The sequence below is a fragment of the Vanessa cardui genome, chromosome 15 (genome assembly GCF_905220365.1).
Source record: "Vanessa cardui chromosome 15, ilVanCard2.1, whole genome shotgun sequence".
Classification (NCBI taxonomy): domain Eukaryota; kingdom Metazoa; phylum Arthropoda; class Insecta; order Lepidoptera; family Nymphalidae; genus Vanessa; species Vanessa cardui.
The window spans coordinates 5,801,965-5,822,160 of NC_061137.1; the positions used below are offsets into that span (position 1 = coordinate 5,801,965).

Sequence of the window (20,196 nt, forward strand, 5' to 3'; positions counted from 1 at the left end):
TCACTAAAATCACAGATAATAAATTTATTATTCTAGGTATTAAAAAGGGCCCTGGTAAATAATAAAGTAAGGCGAACTTTTTAGACCTACATCATGTTAATTTATATATAAGACACTGATATTTCTCATATTTAGATAATTTATACAGAGAAATTGTCATAATAGATCCACTTTCACTATATTTTGCTTTTTGACGTCTTTGTTGGCAATTTCATTACATTTCTTTAGTTTTTAATAATAAATAACATATATACGCTATCGAACAAGGTAAGAAATAAATACTTATGTAATATTTTAATATTATTATAAACTTCACAAAAACGTTCCCGGAATGATTTTTTTCAGTGATAGCTCACTTTAAAAATAAAATTAAAAGAGTAGTAATCAATTATATGCTCTGCCAACGTAAATATTGTTAAAACACAAGTGTAGTGATCATTTAGGCTGATCATCAAAGTAATAGCTGCTAGGTCAATTTATCAAAAAATGGAATTTGGAATTCGCCACCTTGGTGATTTTGACCCAATTGATGTTTAACATATCGTGTATAAATTACTTAAAAATAATGCAATACAAATAAAAATTATCATATTTTTAAAAGTATTGATCGCATTACACATATACACAAACAAATAAGTCGCCATATTGCTTTTGATATTAATCTACAAATACACACTGGTAATATTGAGATTATATAACATGTCATTATTACAAATATACAGATTGATGATACAAAATAAATACAAAAAAGTATTTTTTTAAGTTCCTTCTTCAAATCTCATCATGAATTTAAAAAAAAAAAAAACTTGCAAAATAAATTGCACTCAAATTTTGGCGCGAATTTTGAGAAATGACAGATTTGTCCACTGTGATGTAAAAAAAGGCCAAATTAATAATACTGAATCATTGGAATAGAAAAATATTATGCACAATTGTTATATAATTAAACTTAGTGCATTAAGTAAAACCAATATAGTCGGCCTTGGTTATGATAAAATTTTGCCACTAATAAAAAATAAAAATTACATACATGGTATTTAATAAATAGTGATTACACTATTATACATAATACAAATGTATTATTTTAACATATAAATCACTTTTAATAAAATAAAGATAATTTAAATAAGACTAATCTATAAGTAATTAAATAAAATAAACCTTTTTTCCTTAATGCTATATACTACATAATATATCTAAAATTCTAATCATCTCTTAAGTATCGTCTATATGTAAAAGTATGATATTGAGTATCCAATAATTCGATCATTCCATTCTGAATAGGGAATAAATATCTGTCCGCTGTTAATGAAATACATTTTTATATGAACCATTTAAATACATTTTAAATAAAACATTTTTTTTTCGTTGCCATGTTTTGGATATTATTTAAGAATAAATATGGCTCAGAATTTTAATTACATCTGACATAAATGCAATGGCAGTTCAACAATGATTTAAACATAAATTATTTCTACGTTAGACAGATAATATATATTTTTTGGCCATACATTACCATCGACATTTAGAATGGCATTAAAACCTTTTTACTGCATTAAAATGTTGAGATTATTATTACACTAGACAAAGCGATCAACGCTTTATATTTAATACAGTTTAGTCCGAAATTAATTTATTGTCAATTCAGACTTCAATATGATCGTCAGGTAGTGGGGGGTGTTTTAATTTCTTAGGGTTAAGTATGGAAGGTTTTTGTGTGCGTGTGTGCCATACGTATACCTTTGTACAATTCTCTGCTAATGGCTCCAAATCATCTTTCGTTGCAACATATTTCAGTATTTCGCTTTCCTGTAACATAAAAATACACACATATATAATACTAGTAGTCATGTGTCAGACTATTTCCTATAGCCTTCCTTTGAGTTCAAGTTTGCTTCATACTAAATTTCATCAAATTCTGTTCAGCGGTTTGGTCGTGAAAGAGAGACAGACAGTCAGAGTTACTTTTACATTTATAATATTCAAAAAAATCAATATCAACTTCATTCAAGTAGGCTTTTACAAGCACTTTTCAATCGTCATTTTACAATTAAGTGAAAGTACCACCGGTTCGGAAAGTAGATTCTACCGAGAAGAACCAAGAAAACTCAGTAGTTACTTTTTTTAAACATTAAAAAAAAAGTCATGTTAGTTAAATACAATTATTTAAATTATTATATCCTGCTTGGAAGTCAACAGGTATTAACTCCACGCTTTTTTATCATCTATAAAATCTTGTATCGAATAATATGCTTTTTCTACCAATGTATTTTTTACAAACGATTTGGATTTACGAAACGGCAAAGTTAAAAATGTCTGCGGAATTTTATTATAGAAACGGATACCTTGCCCCAAGGATTTAAAGTTACTAAGTGATTATTTTAAAAAAAATTGTGATAAACAAACAACATTAGACTTATTTAACGTAAGATTTTTTTTGCATTTTTCTCATAGTTTATATCTCTAATAATGCGATTGCTAATATCTATGGCCGAATATCATAAACCTTACACAAAGATAGCATGTTCATGTGACATAAATTAAAAAAAAAGTTTATCCTTATTATTATTTAACAACAAATACGTCAAACATTGTATTTAACACAATTAAAGCTGGCATTCAAAACATTAACACACGATAAGTTGTTATGATAAACACGATTTATTTTTAAAACAATTACTACCACAAAAAAACGTAAAGGAAGTTATTGATAGCGGTAGTAACATAGTAGGTTATAACAAGTGAAAGTGCGATAAAAAAACGATATCGCCTCTGACCTTAGTCCCACGTTTTTAGTTCAAATATAACAAAAGCTAAGCTATACATATATAGACAGAATATTCTTTATATATATTTGTATAAAATTTGATGACAATCCTCATAATATACTTATAGGTACTTCTAGTTATTATTGATTCGTAGATAAATGTATTTTATTATTAGGTTTCTTAAGTAAATATATTTCATACAATATTACACCATTAAAAGATAATTCTGACTTTAAAATTACAAAGGGTTGAAAAAAGTTCATTTACATTCTACATATATTAGTAAATTAGTCGAATTTACTAATATAGGTAACTAGTTGGAGGTCTCAGCTTTACTCGTATTATAGGGGAATGGTCTTAAAAAAAGTAGCCTATGTTCCTTGGAATTCAAGCTTGCTTAACAGCAAATTTCATCTAATTCAATTCAGTAATTCATCAGTGTAATTGACACAGTTACTTTCACATGTATAATATTAGTAGAAGTAATACAGTAAATGAATACAAACCTGAAATCCAGATTGAACTTTTCTTGAAAATTTCGCCTCTGGATGAAGCAAAAACAGAGTAGCATTTATTGCAAAGCCAGCCATGTCGATAGGGAATGGTCTAAATGGTTTCCAGACTGCATTGAAACCAGAGACCTTACCGTCCGTGACTAGAGGCATCTCAACTCGCATTCCACCTACAATACCCACGGGCCACACACCTACTTTCTTAATTTTTCTCATCTGGAAAATAAAATATGTATGTTGAAAATTAAAACCATCAGGTCCTGAATATTCAATGCCTTAAAATATCTATATCTATGTAATTAAAATAGATTAAAAATAAGGCTTTGATAAATAGTCTGTTTAGTACCAATATTATCATGTCAAAAAACATCTCTTGTAGTTAGTTAAATATATAGTTATACTTATATACAAGATTTATTGCTACTCATGAAGCAAGAAACAATCTATGATCATATTTGAATACAATGAGATTGTCTTATTTCCATTTGCAAATATAATTTATGTTAAAACACAATAATGTCCCAATAACTTTAATTGAATGCTATATCACTGTTGATTATCATTACATAGTATAAAACAAAGTAGCTTTTTCCCTATCTCCTTATGTATGCTTAGATCTTTAAAACTACGCCACAGATTTTAATGCGTTTTTTTTAGTAGATAGAAAGGTTTTTGTACATAATACATGGCAGATATAGTAAAGAAAAAACTGATTATTTTTGAAGTTTCTTAAGTGACGTAACTAAACAAATTATGTAGTACATTTAGTATCAGCTTTTCGCCCGAGCGAACCCGGGTCGGGTCGCTAGTCATCAAATATATTGTGAATTTTAGAGCAAATTATTTACATAAGTACACAAAAAGCTTAATAAAATCAACATTTTTACATTTAAGGTTATGCTTTGCTATATCAAATATTTTCATATACATATATTTAAAAACAACTGTGTTTATATATCATAGCTCAGTATGATATCCGTTTATAGTAATGTTATTTATTTATAAACACTTTAAATATCAAACATTTCTTGTTATTGTTTACATATTTCACAGCTTTGTCCATATACATGTACAATAATATACATCATGAAAGTATAATGACATTGAACATAAATTCCTTGCTTTAATAGCAATGTGCTTGAATAAACAATAGTATGTATTGTGTGTACAGTACAAATACCACACACATATATAATCATTATAATTCCTAATAATAATTTATGTCACTTTCAAATTATTGCTTTTCTTGTAAGAAGTAAACATGATCCTCTCAGCTTTAACTATTTCCATTAGCTTTATATTAGACTGAGAAGCTTAGGAGTACACTAATCGCAATAGTGAAAAAAAAAAACTGTTTAAAACTCAATAATTGTTATTGAAATTTGATTACCGGTTGTGGTTTATAAATAGGCTTCGATTAAATGTTACTTGTTATTGCAAGTTATAACACACATAAACAATATATACATAAATCTCTGTGTAATATTAATCAATTGATAATAATCAGCCATTTTGTCCACAAAAATAAATATATACATAATTCTATTGCATATGCATATGACTTTGATAAATGAACTTTTATAATAATTAAGGGAGATTACTAGTTTCCAGCTTTTGGAGAAATAATTTTACTGGGCTTGAAAGAATTTTAATTGAACTTTGTAATATTATCTTACTAGAAATAAATGTTTTTAGAGTAATAGAACTCAATCATATTTATTTTTTTTAAAAAAATTTACTGACCTCATCGAAGACCTTCAAGGAGTATGTGTTATCATCATCCATAAAGTACACAGCACCTCGTTTGTCATCAGAATCTTTCAAATGTCCTCTAAGCCAATTGAGGGCGACATTTCTTTGCTCTACTCCGCTCGCCTAAAAATAAATGATTTAAGGTATACAATACCATAATATTGTATAAATAACAATAGAAGTTCCTTCTTTATTATTTTGAATCAAGAAAGTATATGAATATATAAATAAAAATATAAATATATCTTTCCTGATTATCAAACTACTTCCAGTTAGTATGTTTAAAATTAAATTAAGTCAGACAATCAAAAAGCTACCGAAATGAATAATCATTTTAGTATAGCCAAAACAAATAATAATAAGAATTATAGAAGACTTAATAAATAGATGAATAAATATCCAATAAGATATATGTATAAAGAGTCATACATTGAACAAATTAAAAAGAAATTTGACATTAATTTTGTCAAAATAATTTATGTGTTAATATGTGATTAATAAGAAAAGAAACTGTGACAGTTCTGTTTATATAAGAGATTAACAGTCACACAAACACAGTCAAATAATATTATGAATATTGAACATACGCAGTACCAACTAGTGGTGATTGTTTCTGTTTTAAAAACACATATATTGACATCCATAACCTGAAATAATTTAAGCAATAAAAACATGGAATTGTTTGATTATAATTAGTAGTTCCACAAAGTACAGGCAAATGTTTACGTATTTACTTACTTAATTTGTGTTTATAATAAATATAATCTGATGAAACCGGCATATTTGGCCAAGGAAATTGAGCAAGATGTTTACACACTAACTTTTAGGAGCAACATTGTGTTTTAAATTAGTTTCAAAAAACTCCTACACAGGAGATCCGGTCTCCATTATGCTATTTATAGGATATTACTATTTTAATTGATGTTATAGCAATAATGATCTTTAAGATATGTACATTTGTTTCTTATTAAATACATAACCTTTTTAAACTATTGTTACTATAGAGTAAAACAGGTTTAAACATAATGACATCAGAAGGCATATGATATAATGTAACTTAAAACCTTACAGTTGATATTATGAGAAATATATTGAATTTAAGATATGAATAAATGATACATACTGTTGAATGTTTTGATTTATGTGTTTTCACATTAAGATGTGTATATTTTAGAGTTGATTCCTTTAGTAAATTTGCAACCAAACTGGTCTTAGTCTCTGAATCCTCAATTACAATCCAATGAAAATTCTTCACCAGCATTAAAGTCTGTGACAACCTATTTAAAAAAATAGTTATTTATAAGTTTTAGAAATTAGCAAAAAATATATATTATAATGAATATTATTTTAGCTATTAATCCACCACACCAAAAATAAATTACCTCAGTATTAATAACTTATTCAAAACAAATTAGATATGTTTTGGTTATTAACTTCATAAAACATGTTCTATTTAATTATACAAAGATGTCCAAGGTTTAGATGGGTTATTGCCAAATTGGAAGCTAAACAACTGCATTGAAATACCAATAAAGCAATCAAGGGCGAAAATATCACGACAATATAAATCTTACCTTGTGAGATCGGCCTTTTGAGCAAGTCTAGCGTACGTCGGAGTTATCCCGTATATTGTGGGTACATACGTTGATACTTCTGGCGTAAACTGACATTGAATAGCTGGTCGACTATTAAATAAAAATAATACAACAAAAACCAACATCCCGAATGCAAGATATTGCTTTTTGATGTTAACAAAAGGCATTTTATAGTCAATGCAGATATATAAATATCGGTTTTCCGTGAATAAAACACACGTCTTTCTTCGCCGCGTTCGGTCTTCGATTTAGCGTTGACTCACAACATTATTTTATAATTGCTTTGTAAATTTATCCATTCATTAATAGGTAAACTTTCTGGTTTTGATAAATAAACCTTGCAATCGAATCTCGGGTGGAATTAAAACCGAAGAGGCCAGAGGCAACTTCTTGACACTGCCGACGCTGCAATCGCTGCAATAAGGTGACAGTTGACGGTGACAGCTGTCAATTATATATATATTAGTACCAACTGTATATTATTTAAGTATTGGTTAAAAAATTAAATACATTATATTAAATCGCAAACACAATTTTTATCTATTCTAAAAAAATATAACTTTTAATCTCGCATCTTTTGTCTAACATAAATTCACACGGCGTTTCATAGATGGCTCTATGATTAAAAATGCAGAACATTCAATATATTCAAAATTATTGCCGCCTCAAATTATAAAACAAAAGACAGATGGAGCTCACGGAACAATGAGCAGATATGAAATATAGCAAAAAATGCGCCTATGAACTTCTGGTGGTACTAACGAAGCGACTTTTTGTTAAATACGACGTGGACATTACATATAATCGCTTTAATAATTATTATTAATAAAAAAAACACAAGATTCATTATTATTATTAATTACTTGGAGAAAACTTCAATGAGTATCGCTTAGTGTTGTCAGGTTACATTAAAATGTTAATCTTGGACGTAGGTTAATTTGATTTTTACGTTGTCTTATAATATTATACACATGCTTACATTATTTTAATTCAATTGTTTTTAGTATAAGTATGTAAGGATGCAAATTATATATTGTGCTAGCAGCATTTATAAAAAAAAAACTTAAATTGATAGAATGATGAAGGACTGTTAAAGAATAGTTGAAATAGCCAAAAAACTACCACCACCTTAAATAAACTTAATAATTAATTAAAGAATAACGCAGGACCAACAGACTTTTATTTTTAATCGAACAATGAAAACCAATCAGAAGCATATCCAAACCCTAAATTTAAAATCATTGATTGATTGATTTTGAAAATAATATTGAAATTTGGGATTAATATATATTTTTAAATGTAACTATTTATGTTGCATTAACGTGTTAAAAACGAAAATAATTCAAGTTGTTACATTGTTCGACATAGGTATTTTATTGTTTTGTATTTTAAAGTTTTACACATCCGTAACAGTTACGTTCTAGGGCAACTATCGAAGAATGAATAACATCTGGTTGGAATGATATAATTATATAGTATTGAGTGATGTCCTCGCTCACCTACATGGTGTCTTACTGTGAGACATGAGACAAAGACGGTAAAAAATCTGGATATGATTATGTGATTGTCTGTCTTTGTAAGTTCGGCGTAGTCTAAGGTGGAGCACCATCGTAAGTAAATAGATACGCCTAGATACAGTGTATTGCTTATTTAACGTCTTGGCGCTTCAAAATTTTTAAGTAGGTATAAAATTTATTTAAAAATATTGTATTATAATATCTTGTATGCATTATAATGGAACATGTTATAATGGTATGAGAATTGTCAATTTTTCAAAAAAGAGAGTTACAAGATTGATTGTGCATTTTTATTCTTAAATTAAGTCGGTCTCTACTATAGCTTTTACTCGTTGTTTTGCGATAAAATTGTAGGTAATTTTTATTTGTCCATTATTTATATTTTAATTATTACACTTCTCAAATATAATATCTATCATTTTAAATGAAATGTAATGGATAGATATTTCTTGAAATAATTAAATAATAAACTACTACTATTATAAGTACCTTATAAATTAAAAGCTGTAAATGTCCCTGCTGAGCTGCAACTTATTCTTCTTCACCGAGCAAGAGAGAGCAAAGAGGTACACAAGAATCAAATGGAAAATACGTAATGCTTATTTGGTTTGGATGACGTACCTTCCTTAGTTAAAAGCCATGTATTGTATGCACTATGTCATCTCAGCTCATTTCCGCTCATACATGGTACATGCTGCTTGCATCTCGTATTTTGTGTCACGTGTTCAAATATCTTGAAATATACAAACTACCGGAACTATCACGATTCCGAGGAGTAAAGTACAATTTGGGTTTTACCAACATAAACTATATCAAAATATTATATTCATCCGTATATTGTCACAAAGAAGTTAAAAAAAAATTGTAGGTAATTTTCTTTTCACACCTTTGTAAAATATAAAAAACGGTTTCTGATGTATAGAAGTCAAAGATTTTTCGAGGGTCACTGACTTTTCGTATCTGGATGTCTACGAATGATCCATACAAATGTTTCATTTGTCTATTCCAGTCTCGATAGCATTCGAAGACAATTTTCTTTGTTTTTTTTTTGTTTTTATGGAATAGGTTGGCGGACGAGCATATGGGCCACCTGATGGTAAGTGGTCACCATCACCCATAGACAATGACGCTGTAAGAAATAATAACTATTCCTTACATCGTCAATGTGCCACCAACCTTGGGAAGATGTTATGTCCCTTGTGCCTGTAGTTACACTGGCTCACTCATCCTTCACAACTGGAACACAACAATACTGAGTACTGTTATTTGGCGGTAGAATAACTGGTGAGTGGGTGGTACTTGCCCAGACGGGCTTGCACAGAGCCCTACCACCAAAAAAAGAAAAATATACGAACATACGAAATGAAAAATATGCCTTATATTTACATGCTAGCAGTCAGGAGCTTCGCTCAAACTTAAGGGGTGATCGTCGGGTGTTAGGAATAATGATATGTCCATCCATGGGAAGCTTGTTTTATACCAAAATTCATCAAATGAGGTTTAGTTATTTGGTTGTGAATCATAACAGTCAGACTAAATAACTGCCAGAGTTATTTTTACATTTATTAATTATATTATTATGAATAAAATTACTATTTGCTCTAATATAAAATAATTAAAAAAATATATAGTAATCGAATGATTAGTTTTGTATTACACCAGGAAGAACAAACAAACAGACAATCTCGTTTTTATTTCATATGTTATTTATTAACACAATGTAACAAGAAATTTCAATATACCTCACGTAACGTACTTAAAATGTTCAGGTTAAAGCTCATTATAACATTGATATTGTTCCAGATGTCAATATATTTGTAGCATACAACAACAGGTTGAAGCACTTAACGTCACAGAGTACCGACACATAATACAATAATAACTCTATTTATACCTAATACAACTACTAATAGTATCAAATTAGAAATTTGTAAAACGTGGAAAAATTATACTCGATACATTACATCGTAACGGATAACATTATTTATATTAATTATTTGATTAATTAGCAATGTGCTTATTAGGTTTATAAATCGATTTCATCTCCATTAAAAACAGCAAAACCGAGTCTCTGGGCCGAAAGTAGTCTGTGGCAACAAACACAAAGAAGAGAAGAGACCAATCAATATTCGTGTCTATTAAAAACGTTCGATCGCTTATTTGGTTTAATATTTTGAAAATAACTCATTACATATCATAATGTTTCACTACAATATAAAACATACATATGAAAATTTCAATAATAGTCTCTGCAATAAAATATCATGCAATAAATTTAATACCAAAGTTAAGTTCCGTATATAAATCATTACATATAGTATTATGTAGTCTGTAACAGTAAAATAATAATAAAATATAATATGCTCTATGGTTTTTAAAAGTACCTCAATAACCATTTAAGTGTGAGTGCTCTTAAGCTTTCTTAGTATTGAAAGGCGAAGCACGTAGTCTTCTATCTGTAGTCAATATGCAAACTCTCGGCGCTACGCCGTAGCTAGTGTAGCAACTGTCGTAGAACATGATCTCAACAAGTTTATTCAGTTAAAATAGCCTCTAGTGAATCGTAGTTTATTAACTGAATGTAAATGTTATTCCTAATTTAACCCGTTAAAGTCATAGGTTAAGATAAACGGAGTTGCGATATTTAATTATAACTTAATTGTTTCAAAAATACTGTATTTATTACGGTTGGTCTCACACAAAGACAATGATAAAATATGTTCGATTCAAAAACTTTTCCACTTTCTCACATTCGAACGTCCAATATCACATACATTTATCAAAGTAATAAATTCTGTTAATTGTAATTTAATAGCATGTTCTCGTAAAATTATTAGTAATTGTACATTTTATCAAACAACTACTACTAATTCATTGAATAGGTTGGCCGTGCAATATTATATAATATGCTAGATATAATGTAATCAAAATAACGTTCTAATTATATGTATTATTGATTTTTTATGTTAAACGAAAATCGTATGTATGTTTAAAATATAAAATGAATTAACGGCTGAACAAACTAAACAACAAAGCGTTATGTAGCAACACATAAGTATATGCGTCTATTAATGTAGGAGCACGCAGGTAGTTTATGTTCAGCCAGCCATTTCATTGTAAAAGCGGTATAGATAGGACAGGAGCTAGCTGGGGGCCGCCCGGGCTCACCTGTGCTAGACTCGTAGGCGCGTCACGCTCCCACACTAACGGAATAAACACTCACATTGATACAATTGCGGGAACGGGGATGGCACCCACACAGGCGCGCCCGTAATAAGGGTGTATCGTCAGAGCGAATGCGCACACAACCGAAGGTCGGTCGGCGAGGCGGGAACGAGCTCGGGACACACGCGGGCGAACGTTCCCGCCGCGAGGTCCTCCGAGCTGGCCCGCGACGGCCGCCCTCGCAACACCACTTGTTGAATATCTGAAGACTTTTCACACCATATCCAAACTCGCTCGAGTCACGTCGCGCGCGTACTTGTACGTTACCGTGTTATCTTATCTGAAACTTTCCTTGTTTTATGTTTTCCTCACTCGATATATTATCTAATTCCAACAACCTGTGATGTCTACTTTTCGCTTCCGCTCTGCCTTCATTTCTCGTATCCTCAATATACTTAATTTAGTCTTCCTCTCAGTGTTATTGTTGTTACGGACGACTTTTTATCGTATCGTGATACGCGAGCCCTTTAACCCGCGGTTGTTGTACTTTTGAATATATTTAAACTGTTGTTAAATACTCATATCTTTGTTACCTGTTGACTATTACTTATATAGATATTGAATCTAATTTTCAAAATTACGTCGCTGTAAAATACAATATTTCAATACTTGGGCGCTCCTAACGTGAGGTAAGTTATAGTATTAATATTTTTTTTATTGATTATGTTTTTGAACAATTACTTTATTTACAAAAAAACTTCATTTTAATAAAGTAATACTATGAATGTTAACTTTAAATAAAACAATAATTGAGTTTATCAATATTTTGAAACCACAACATTCTAAACTACAAGTACGAAAGTTTTGTTTTCAAAATAATAAACGGTAATTTATGGATGGTTTGGATATTTAGAAGTTTTACACAACGAGTCTGATGGTCAAAGCAAAGTCAATCGATAATCTACAGATTGTTATACGTTATTAATATTTTTATTTGTTCCAATTAGATTTTATTTCATATAAATAATTAAATCTTTTAGATTTAGAAAAAGACTAATATTAAAAATATACGTACGTGGCGTTATTCGACTTTCTGATAAGGATAAATAAAAATGCATCATGTTGTCTTAAATTTTCGCGATTATTACACATTTAAATAAAACTAATTATAACGGATGAATCGCGTATATTAATTATTTTTAAACATCCCGACGTTTCGAGCACTTTGCAGTGTTCGTGGTCACGGGTAGACTAAGGTGACATTTGTCTATTTGAAGAACAAAGGAAATATTTAAATAAAAATGCATCCATTGTTCAAAAAATATTTCAAATCTGACGTCTTACTGACCGATTACGGCGGCCGGTATTCAACAGAATTTATCCAAATTACTCTTGGTATCAAAATAAACTGAACTAACAAGAAACAAGCACACTCTATTAATTCGACCATAGAGAATACAGACGCAGGACTAATAGCTTTAACGAGCTTTCTAGGCACGCCATTGTATATGCTACTGATGGAACGCCACTCCTACCTAAATGTACAACTCATTAGGACTTTTCAAGACTCGACAGTATAACGCAGCCAATTTCCAATGATTCTTGGATCTTGAACGTAGGATTCTTAAAAGTCTCTGTAAAGTCTATCCTCAAAAGGGATCGGAATCACGGAATCGTTTTCGACTATGATTCCAATCGGGCCGTGCTGGATTATGGCTCACATTAGAGAATGAAATTGATCTTACATGTTGGTTCATGGCTTGCACGAGGGAATGAGAACGTAGAACATTACCGTACTTAAAGTACGTACCGGCTCCGTACGCATAAGGCAACAGGCCACGCGAGACCCACCTATTAAGAACTGGGTGATCAGGTTTTCGAAGGGTTTATTACGTGTACACTGAAGCTGATCGAACCAAACCTCTCCCACAAATATTTTACAGTAGTAGAATACATTATTCCTTGTAGATAACATTTGAATATGGGTAGTATTGTCTAACTTTGTTTGTTGGCATCGATTTTTAACAAAAATACTCTCAATTGCTGTAACCTACCGCCGCCTTTTTAATGTTTTAACGCTTCGATCGCCCTTGTGGCATGCATTTTTATACTGACGAAGGAAGCTGGTCATTGTTACCTCACATCCATATGCAACAGCGAATGCCTGACAAGCTACTAGACTAAACTGGAAACTTATAAAGTAAAATTGGTTTAAAAGCAGCAGTCTATGCCACTAACTTCTCAAATTCTGGGTCCAAATATACCTGTGATGTCGTTTTGGACATTAATAAGGCTTTGAGTTCAGATCATATCTTTTAGCAGATTTCGATTTCTTTTTTAATGTTTTTACTCTATTGTAGTCTGAATCTTAATTAATAATTATATAGCGGTCCTTTCCAAATCCAGTTAAACTTCTGATGCAAACAAGACATAAATCGATATAGAACACTTCAATCTGTATCGTTTAGTATCTAGATTTAATCGTATAGGTTTTTAAATGTTATTTACATAAAAAAGTTGTTTTTGAAATGTTATTTATGGTATTTAGGCAGTTGATTGAACACAGTAATGGTTAGTTGCAGGTTTTTAATGAAATATTTCTAACTCTCTGAGAATGAAAAAATGCGCTCGCTTACACCGATACCTTTGTGCTCCCGGCTCTCAGCTCGCCAATAAAACATTTGAGAAAGTCACGCAGCGTAATCGATATACATATTGTAATATGAAAATATCACTAGTATTCTAATTCATGGAAAACTTTATAGGTAGAAACCATAGATATTGTAATAAAACGATAAAAATGAGATCAAACTATTTAATGAAATGTATGAGCCTCATGTGTTAGGGTATAATATAGTTTATTGTTTTTGATTTAATTTATATGTAATTGCATCGTAAAACAGATTTTCACTTGCGATAATTTCATACATATTAAAGACTACAATTGCTAACTGTAGTATCGTTGCACGCCGATCTTCGCTAGCTGATCATTTTTCTGAGATATTTCACATTTATTTTAATCAAATATACCTGATTTAACATAATATCTGGTAAAGTCATATATACGTTACTTTATTTAGGTATAATTCCATTCGTTATTAAAATGTATTAAATATAAACTATACATTAATAATGACATTACTAAAGTTATTAATTTCGGAATATTTACCATGTTTTTTGTTTTTATTCGGTGGAGCTCGAATTCGACTTTAGTAATAAAAATAACCATGGTTATTTTTATTACTAATTTAAAAATATTGTCATTTTTCACTAGATTTTGACGTTTAATAAATAAGCATAACCGACATAAAAATAAAAAACCATTCATAGGCATTGCTATTTCATTCGTAAATCGTATTGATTTAAACTGAATTCCCTATTGTTATGAAATATAAGCAAATCAAATCCTGAATTTCTCGCCAGCTCCCTAACCACTACAGTGTCAATTCCTTGAATTGTCATAAGTTCGTAAACATAACACTTTATAAAATATTGAAGAACAATATTCTATACTATTGTAAGAAAAATAAATTTACTTTGAACTATTATATAAAATAATATTATAGAACAATAATACAACGATGGTACAATAAAATATCTGTAATTTGTCTGTACATTCATCGTCTTTAAAACAATTTTACAATTGGAAAATAATCATGATATTTTAATATTGGTTAAAAAAGTCTGTTAGAGGGTTATAATCATTAACAAGCAAGTATATATCATAAAATAAATATGTTATTATACAGAAATTTCAGCTTAAAATTTTCATAATGTTTTTAATAAATGTGATGACCAATTTTTATTACGTCGAGGTGTAAATATAGACTTAAGAATCTCGAAGAGCTGACCCTAAACGAGTCAAAAGAGTGTCTTAAACAGAATTTACTTATCCTAAAATAACATTATAAGAAAAGCTAATTTTATGTTTTTTCATTCACTTCAAAAACGTCTCTTGGGATTTTTCTGAGAACACTTTAGGTGAGTAGTAAATATTTAAAAGTAAAAAAAAAAAAAAAATACAGGACATCCCACTTGGGCCGAAGAAAACATTAACAATATTTCCATATTGATTATGTTGCTTTTAAAATTTTTACGCGGCTATCAATTTGCAACCCATAAATAGAAATGGTCCACCGATTAGGCTTTTCAATTTTCGAAAGTGACAAGATTTTCCGGAGCCTAATACTAGTACTACTAGTACTTATACCTATAGTTATCCATTCCTAGTATGGAATTTCTTTTCTACCAGTGATTTCGATGGTTTATTATAGTCATATTATAAATATTAGTTACTATAATTTTAAATATAGTGTAACTCGTCACATATATTAATCAATAGCCTATAATTGTCGCACTGTAGCGCTGAGACCTCTAAAAGGAGGAGGAGAGGTCCTCTCCTTTTGAGGAGAAGATTGTGAACTTATACCAATATTTGCTGTTGGATGTATGATCCGGATCTTCATTCCACATATAAAACCCAAGCATTAATTATAAATACAATATAAATTTAGTGGTGACTGAGTGGTAGTATCGAGTAAATGGTTTGGAGTTTATAACAAAGGGGAATTTGAAATCTGTTGCCGCGACGAGTAGAACCACTTAAAGTAAATCGTCGTCAATCACTTGACTATAAACGCTTACGCTGAAATTTCTGAATTAACTTCCCGCGAAGTATGGACAAACTGAAAAGTTTGCTAATTTAAATATACGAAATTAACAGCTCTATGAATAAATAAAACATGAGAAAATTCGATTGAGATACTTTAAAACTTAGCCTTAAGAAAAATATGCTTGAAGCGAACGTTTTTCGAATAGTCTAAAGCATAGAAAAATATTATTATTTTGTTGATATTTATTGAGTTCGAAAGACTATTAACATTTTATGAAGATTCGATAACTTTTTCGATTACCAGAGATACGAGAAGATATTTCGAGATGACACTTAAAAGTTCTAATCGAATGTTATTGTTTTAAAATCGATTTCTATAAAATATAATAATATAACATTAAATAAATAGGCGATGATTAATTAATTAGTGTATAGATTAGTAATTCGACTGCTTTATTGGACCGGTGGCTTTAGAAGGCTGCAGATCTCGAGGTCTTGGATTGGATCCCCAGTTCAGGCGGATATAAAAGATTCTGGTTCGTAATTTGTAATCTGGAAAGTTAGAAGTGTGTACTCTTCCACGCTTTGAGATTCTCGTAAAGCTAAACTATTTCCAAGAGCGTCGGATTTGTCCCTGTTGATAGTGAGTGAATAGAGAATGCAACTTTGTACATACCAGTGCAATTTATTAATATTAGCTCCTTACATATGAAGTTGTAGTTATATCGTAGGTAGAACTCGTAGTTGTAAGTATATCGATATTTCATATTTTCCATTATCTATACATATAATAAAATTGGAGTCTCTGTTTATAATATGAAAATAGCCCTTTTTTACTCAATGTGTGTATACACGGTACATATACCAAAATAACATTTTTTACAATTTTTGTCCGTCTGTCTGTCTGTTTGTTCCGGGTAATCTCTGGAACGGCTGGACCGACTTTGACGGGACTTTCACTAGGGGATAACTGACATAATAAGGAGTAAATTAGGCTACACATAGAGTAAACGCGTACACGGTCGCGGGCATAGCTCGTACGAAATAAGGGACGCAAAAATATAATAATGAGGAAAAACCAAATGAACTGACTTTTTTTTAAAAACTCAAACGTACCAGCAAAACGAATTTATAAATTTGAATTTGGATCCAATTAATAATTTAGGGACCTTACAAACCTATAATCTTGAAAAAATATATACAGTATTACGGAGAATCCTTAAAAAAATACAACATTTTTCAAAGTGAATATAAAAAGAGAATGTAATTTTATGTGTAAATTATGAAGTCTGAACAATCTACAGAACCCTCTTCTTTCCCGTTAACCACTTAACCTGACCTATTTGGGCCTAATCTCCACGTGCCATAAAATAATAATTCAAATTTAATATTAATTTATATAGAAAGTTCCATAAATTGAGTGAAGTGTATATATTTGTATCCTTTACCAATTTCTGAGCCGTAGATCAAGAGATTATATAAATGCGCTCTAAAACAAGGTTTTCATACAATAATATCCAACCTTACAACTTTATATTTTGAGAACCCTTTTATAATGTTTATGGTCTAATAGTATAGCTAAGGGACATTATATTTAATCATTGTTTATTTACTATAGGCTCATTGTATATTACATATATACATAATTGTGTATCAATATAATTATGCAAATTAATAAGACTATTTCTATCTATTTGGATCTATTTGGGTCATCAACTAAACCAAACAATAATATATACTGCGCAATTTAAAAGAAGAAGTAACGTAGTCTGCGAGAGATTTTTTTTTTTTCAATATATATGTATCTGAGGAGTAGGAGATACCTAACCATCTTGCACAAACCCCTATGACCAAGACAAAACACCTTTCCATATTATTGTATTGGAACTTCGGCTTATTTATGACGAACTTTTTCAGTATTTTTTCCAGACATCCCCAGCATTATTAATAAAACATATATTATTATAAGCATCCAATTGCTTAAAACGGAATGTTATGCGGACCATTATATCTGGTACACAGTGCTGTAGCATGTTGTAATTAGGCTGGATTTGGTACATAGGGTAGTTTTACCAGTTCGTCTGTTAAACCTGTAAAAGATAATTTAAAATGCAACTTCATAAACGGAGGAGTAGGACAGAGTGTCAACTAACTGGCCTATTTCGTCTACCTTTCTGAAATTCAATACAAATTCATAACAAAATAATTCATTATATAGGCGCGAAACATTACATATCATTCCTTGAATAAATTTCTTTGTTATTTACATTTGCATAAGAATAAAACTTTTACATTTCATTAACTACAATCAATCTTAATTTACGAAAGTGAAATATAGGATGACGTAAAAACAGTGCGGAGCTTTTACATTTGCTGGCTTTATCATTAATACCAATTATTTTGTTATACTTTTTCTAAGGAACACCTGTGTTACGTTTAATGAATTTCGGATGCCATGTTATTTGTTTTATATGAAACAAATTTGAATGGTGTGTTAGTATTAAGACAATATTTAAATAAAAATGATAATAAAATAAATTTGTTAATAGTTTATCAAGGTAAAAATTTAGTTAAGAATTAGATCATTTTTTAAAATAACTAATTAACATTACAATGGTGTTCGTTTTAAAAATTCTATTTCATTTCCCGCGACCTCTTTATCCTGAACTGTGGGACTGCTAGATTACTATACAAATTGAATAATATAGCACTTTAAATTTGTATTATAACATGGGATAATAAACAATCTTAAAACTTCACAATATTATACAAGCAAAGACACCTCAATTTTATTTATTCGTATAGAATATATCACTTTGTTTAAAAAGGTATTGCTAAAATGTCATTAAAATAAAAAATATATATCATAAAATTAATTAAGCGGCTCTGACGTTAAAAGCTACATAATGAAGAGGATGAACCTCCCTTTCATAATTTCACATCATTACGGTACGGTAATTGGGTTAATATTGATAAATAAAAAAAACTTATTATTTATTTTTAATTGAGGTTGAAGATAATCAAACTAATTTTATATATTAGAATTTTATTCTAAAATTCGATTAATGAATATCGGTTTTATTGTACTATAATTTTATACAAAAGATAAATTAAACTTATTAATTGTGAAAAGATAATGAATAAAAAAGTTATTAATATTATTGGACTTTTAATTAAATTATTTTAATTGATATGGTTGATACAAATACAAAACGTATTTTAAAAATGAAAGTAAAAGATGTGTTCTTAGTGGAAAGTAGACAAGCAGCCTTTTTTTGTTTTTACTTTTTTTCTATATCTGACATAATGTAATTTCCCAGTTTATCTCGTCCTTGTGTTGCTACATATCGAAATTCTGTTCAAGCCTAATCAAGCCAAGCAAGAAAGAACTATTAATACAGTTATAATATAATCATATTCCCTAGTATAAGTTGAGTGCTGCAAAGGAGCAAGGTACGGGTACCCAAGGTATGGTTATTGTATTAAATTTTTCTAACTGTTAAAATGAAATATAAATACGGAAGTAACTATATCCACCTCTTTGTTACCTGATCACAACTTAAACACAATTATCCTGTCAACAAAATAAGAACAAAGGAAGAAATATAAATTACAACAAAAACATTAAAAATAAATATCCATGAAAAAAGAGTGAATGACGTAGATCAACACGTTAAGTAAATCATAATTAAAAAGTCAATATTAAACAAAAATATATCCGGTAGTTAAACGAAGCGATGACTACATGATCAACGAAATGTAAAACAAATTACATTACGTATTTTGTAGCTTCGGGAATGAATTCTGACATATTTTAATTAGCCCCATATCAGGCCGGCGGTATTCGACAAAGAATTTTATTACTAACGGTCTGTACCGTGAGTATTTTAAAAATGAATAATTTGATCTCGTTCATTCTACTATATTAACTGAAGGCTATCATAAAATTTCATTTAATATTTTGCTAAAAATTGAACACGTGTATAGGAATTACGATGTTGCTTGATGACATTCGTGATTTTACATTTTAGTTGAAATGTTGTTACTTCAAAATTAATAACTCCATTCTAAAAACATACATGCAATAAATAAGTAGTATGGATGAAAATTCATTTCCCATATACACTTTCTCGCTGGTGCCGGGTTAAGATTATAGTAAAAGATTTTGTTGAATATGGAAGTGTTACTCTCATTGTTTAACGACCAAAAACCATATACTCTTCAATCACACATACTTTCTACATTCAATTAGCTTTAAAACAAAAATGTGGTGTG

At 29.7% G+C, this 20,196-nt stretch overlaps 1 protein-coding gene across 1 annotated transcript; it reads right to left on the reverse strand.

Moving 5' to 3' along the window:
- Positions 1-530: 530 nt before the first annotated feature.
- LOC124535575 (galactosylgalactosylxylosylprotein 3-beta-glucuronosyltransferase I) lies at positions 531-7,046 on the reverse strand. Its single transcript, XM_047111823.1, has 5 exons — positions 6,607-7,046; positions 6,156-6,309; positions 5,024-5,155; positions 3,275-3,496; positions 531-1,809 (listed from the first exon to the last, which is right to left on the reverse strand). The coding sequence occupies exons 1-5, from the start codon at positions 6,792-6,794 to the stop codon at positions 1,645-1,647; spliced, it is 861 nt and encodes a 286-aa protein (XP_046967779.1). The 5' UTR covers positions 6,795-7,046; the 3' UTR covers positions 531-1,644.
- Between the last annotated feature and the right edge of the window lie 13,150 nt (positions 7,047-20,196).

What these genes read in the sequence shown, in the direction of transcription:
- LOC124535575 (XM_047111823.1), bottom strand. Translation starts at nt 6,794, where the DNA reads ATGCCTTTTGTTAACATCAAAAAGCAATATCTTGCATTCGGGATGTTG. An exon ending in CCTTGAAGGTCTTCGATGAG is followed by an intron (nt 3,497 to 5,023) that starts GTCAGTAAATTT and finishes TTTATTTTCCAG; the next exon opens with ATGAGAAAAATTAAGAAAGT. An exon ending in AAGTTCAATCTGGATTTCAG is followed by an intron (nt 1,810 to 3,274) that starts GTTTGTATTCAT and finishes TTTATGTTACAG; the next exon opens with GAAAGCGAAATACTGAAATA.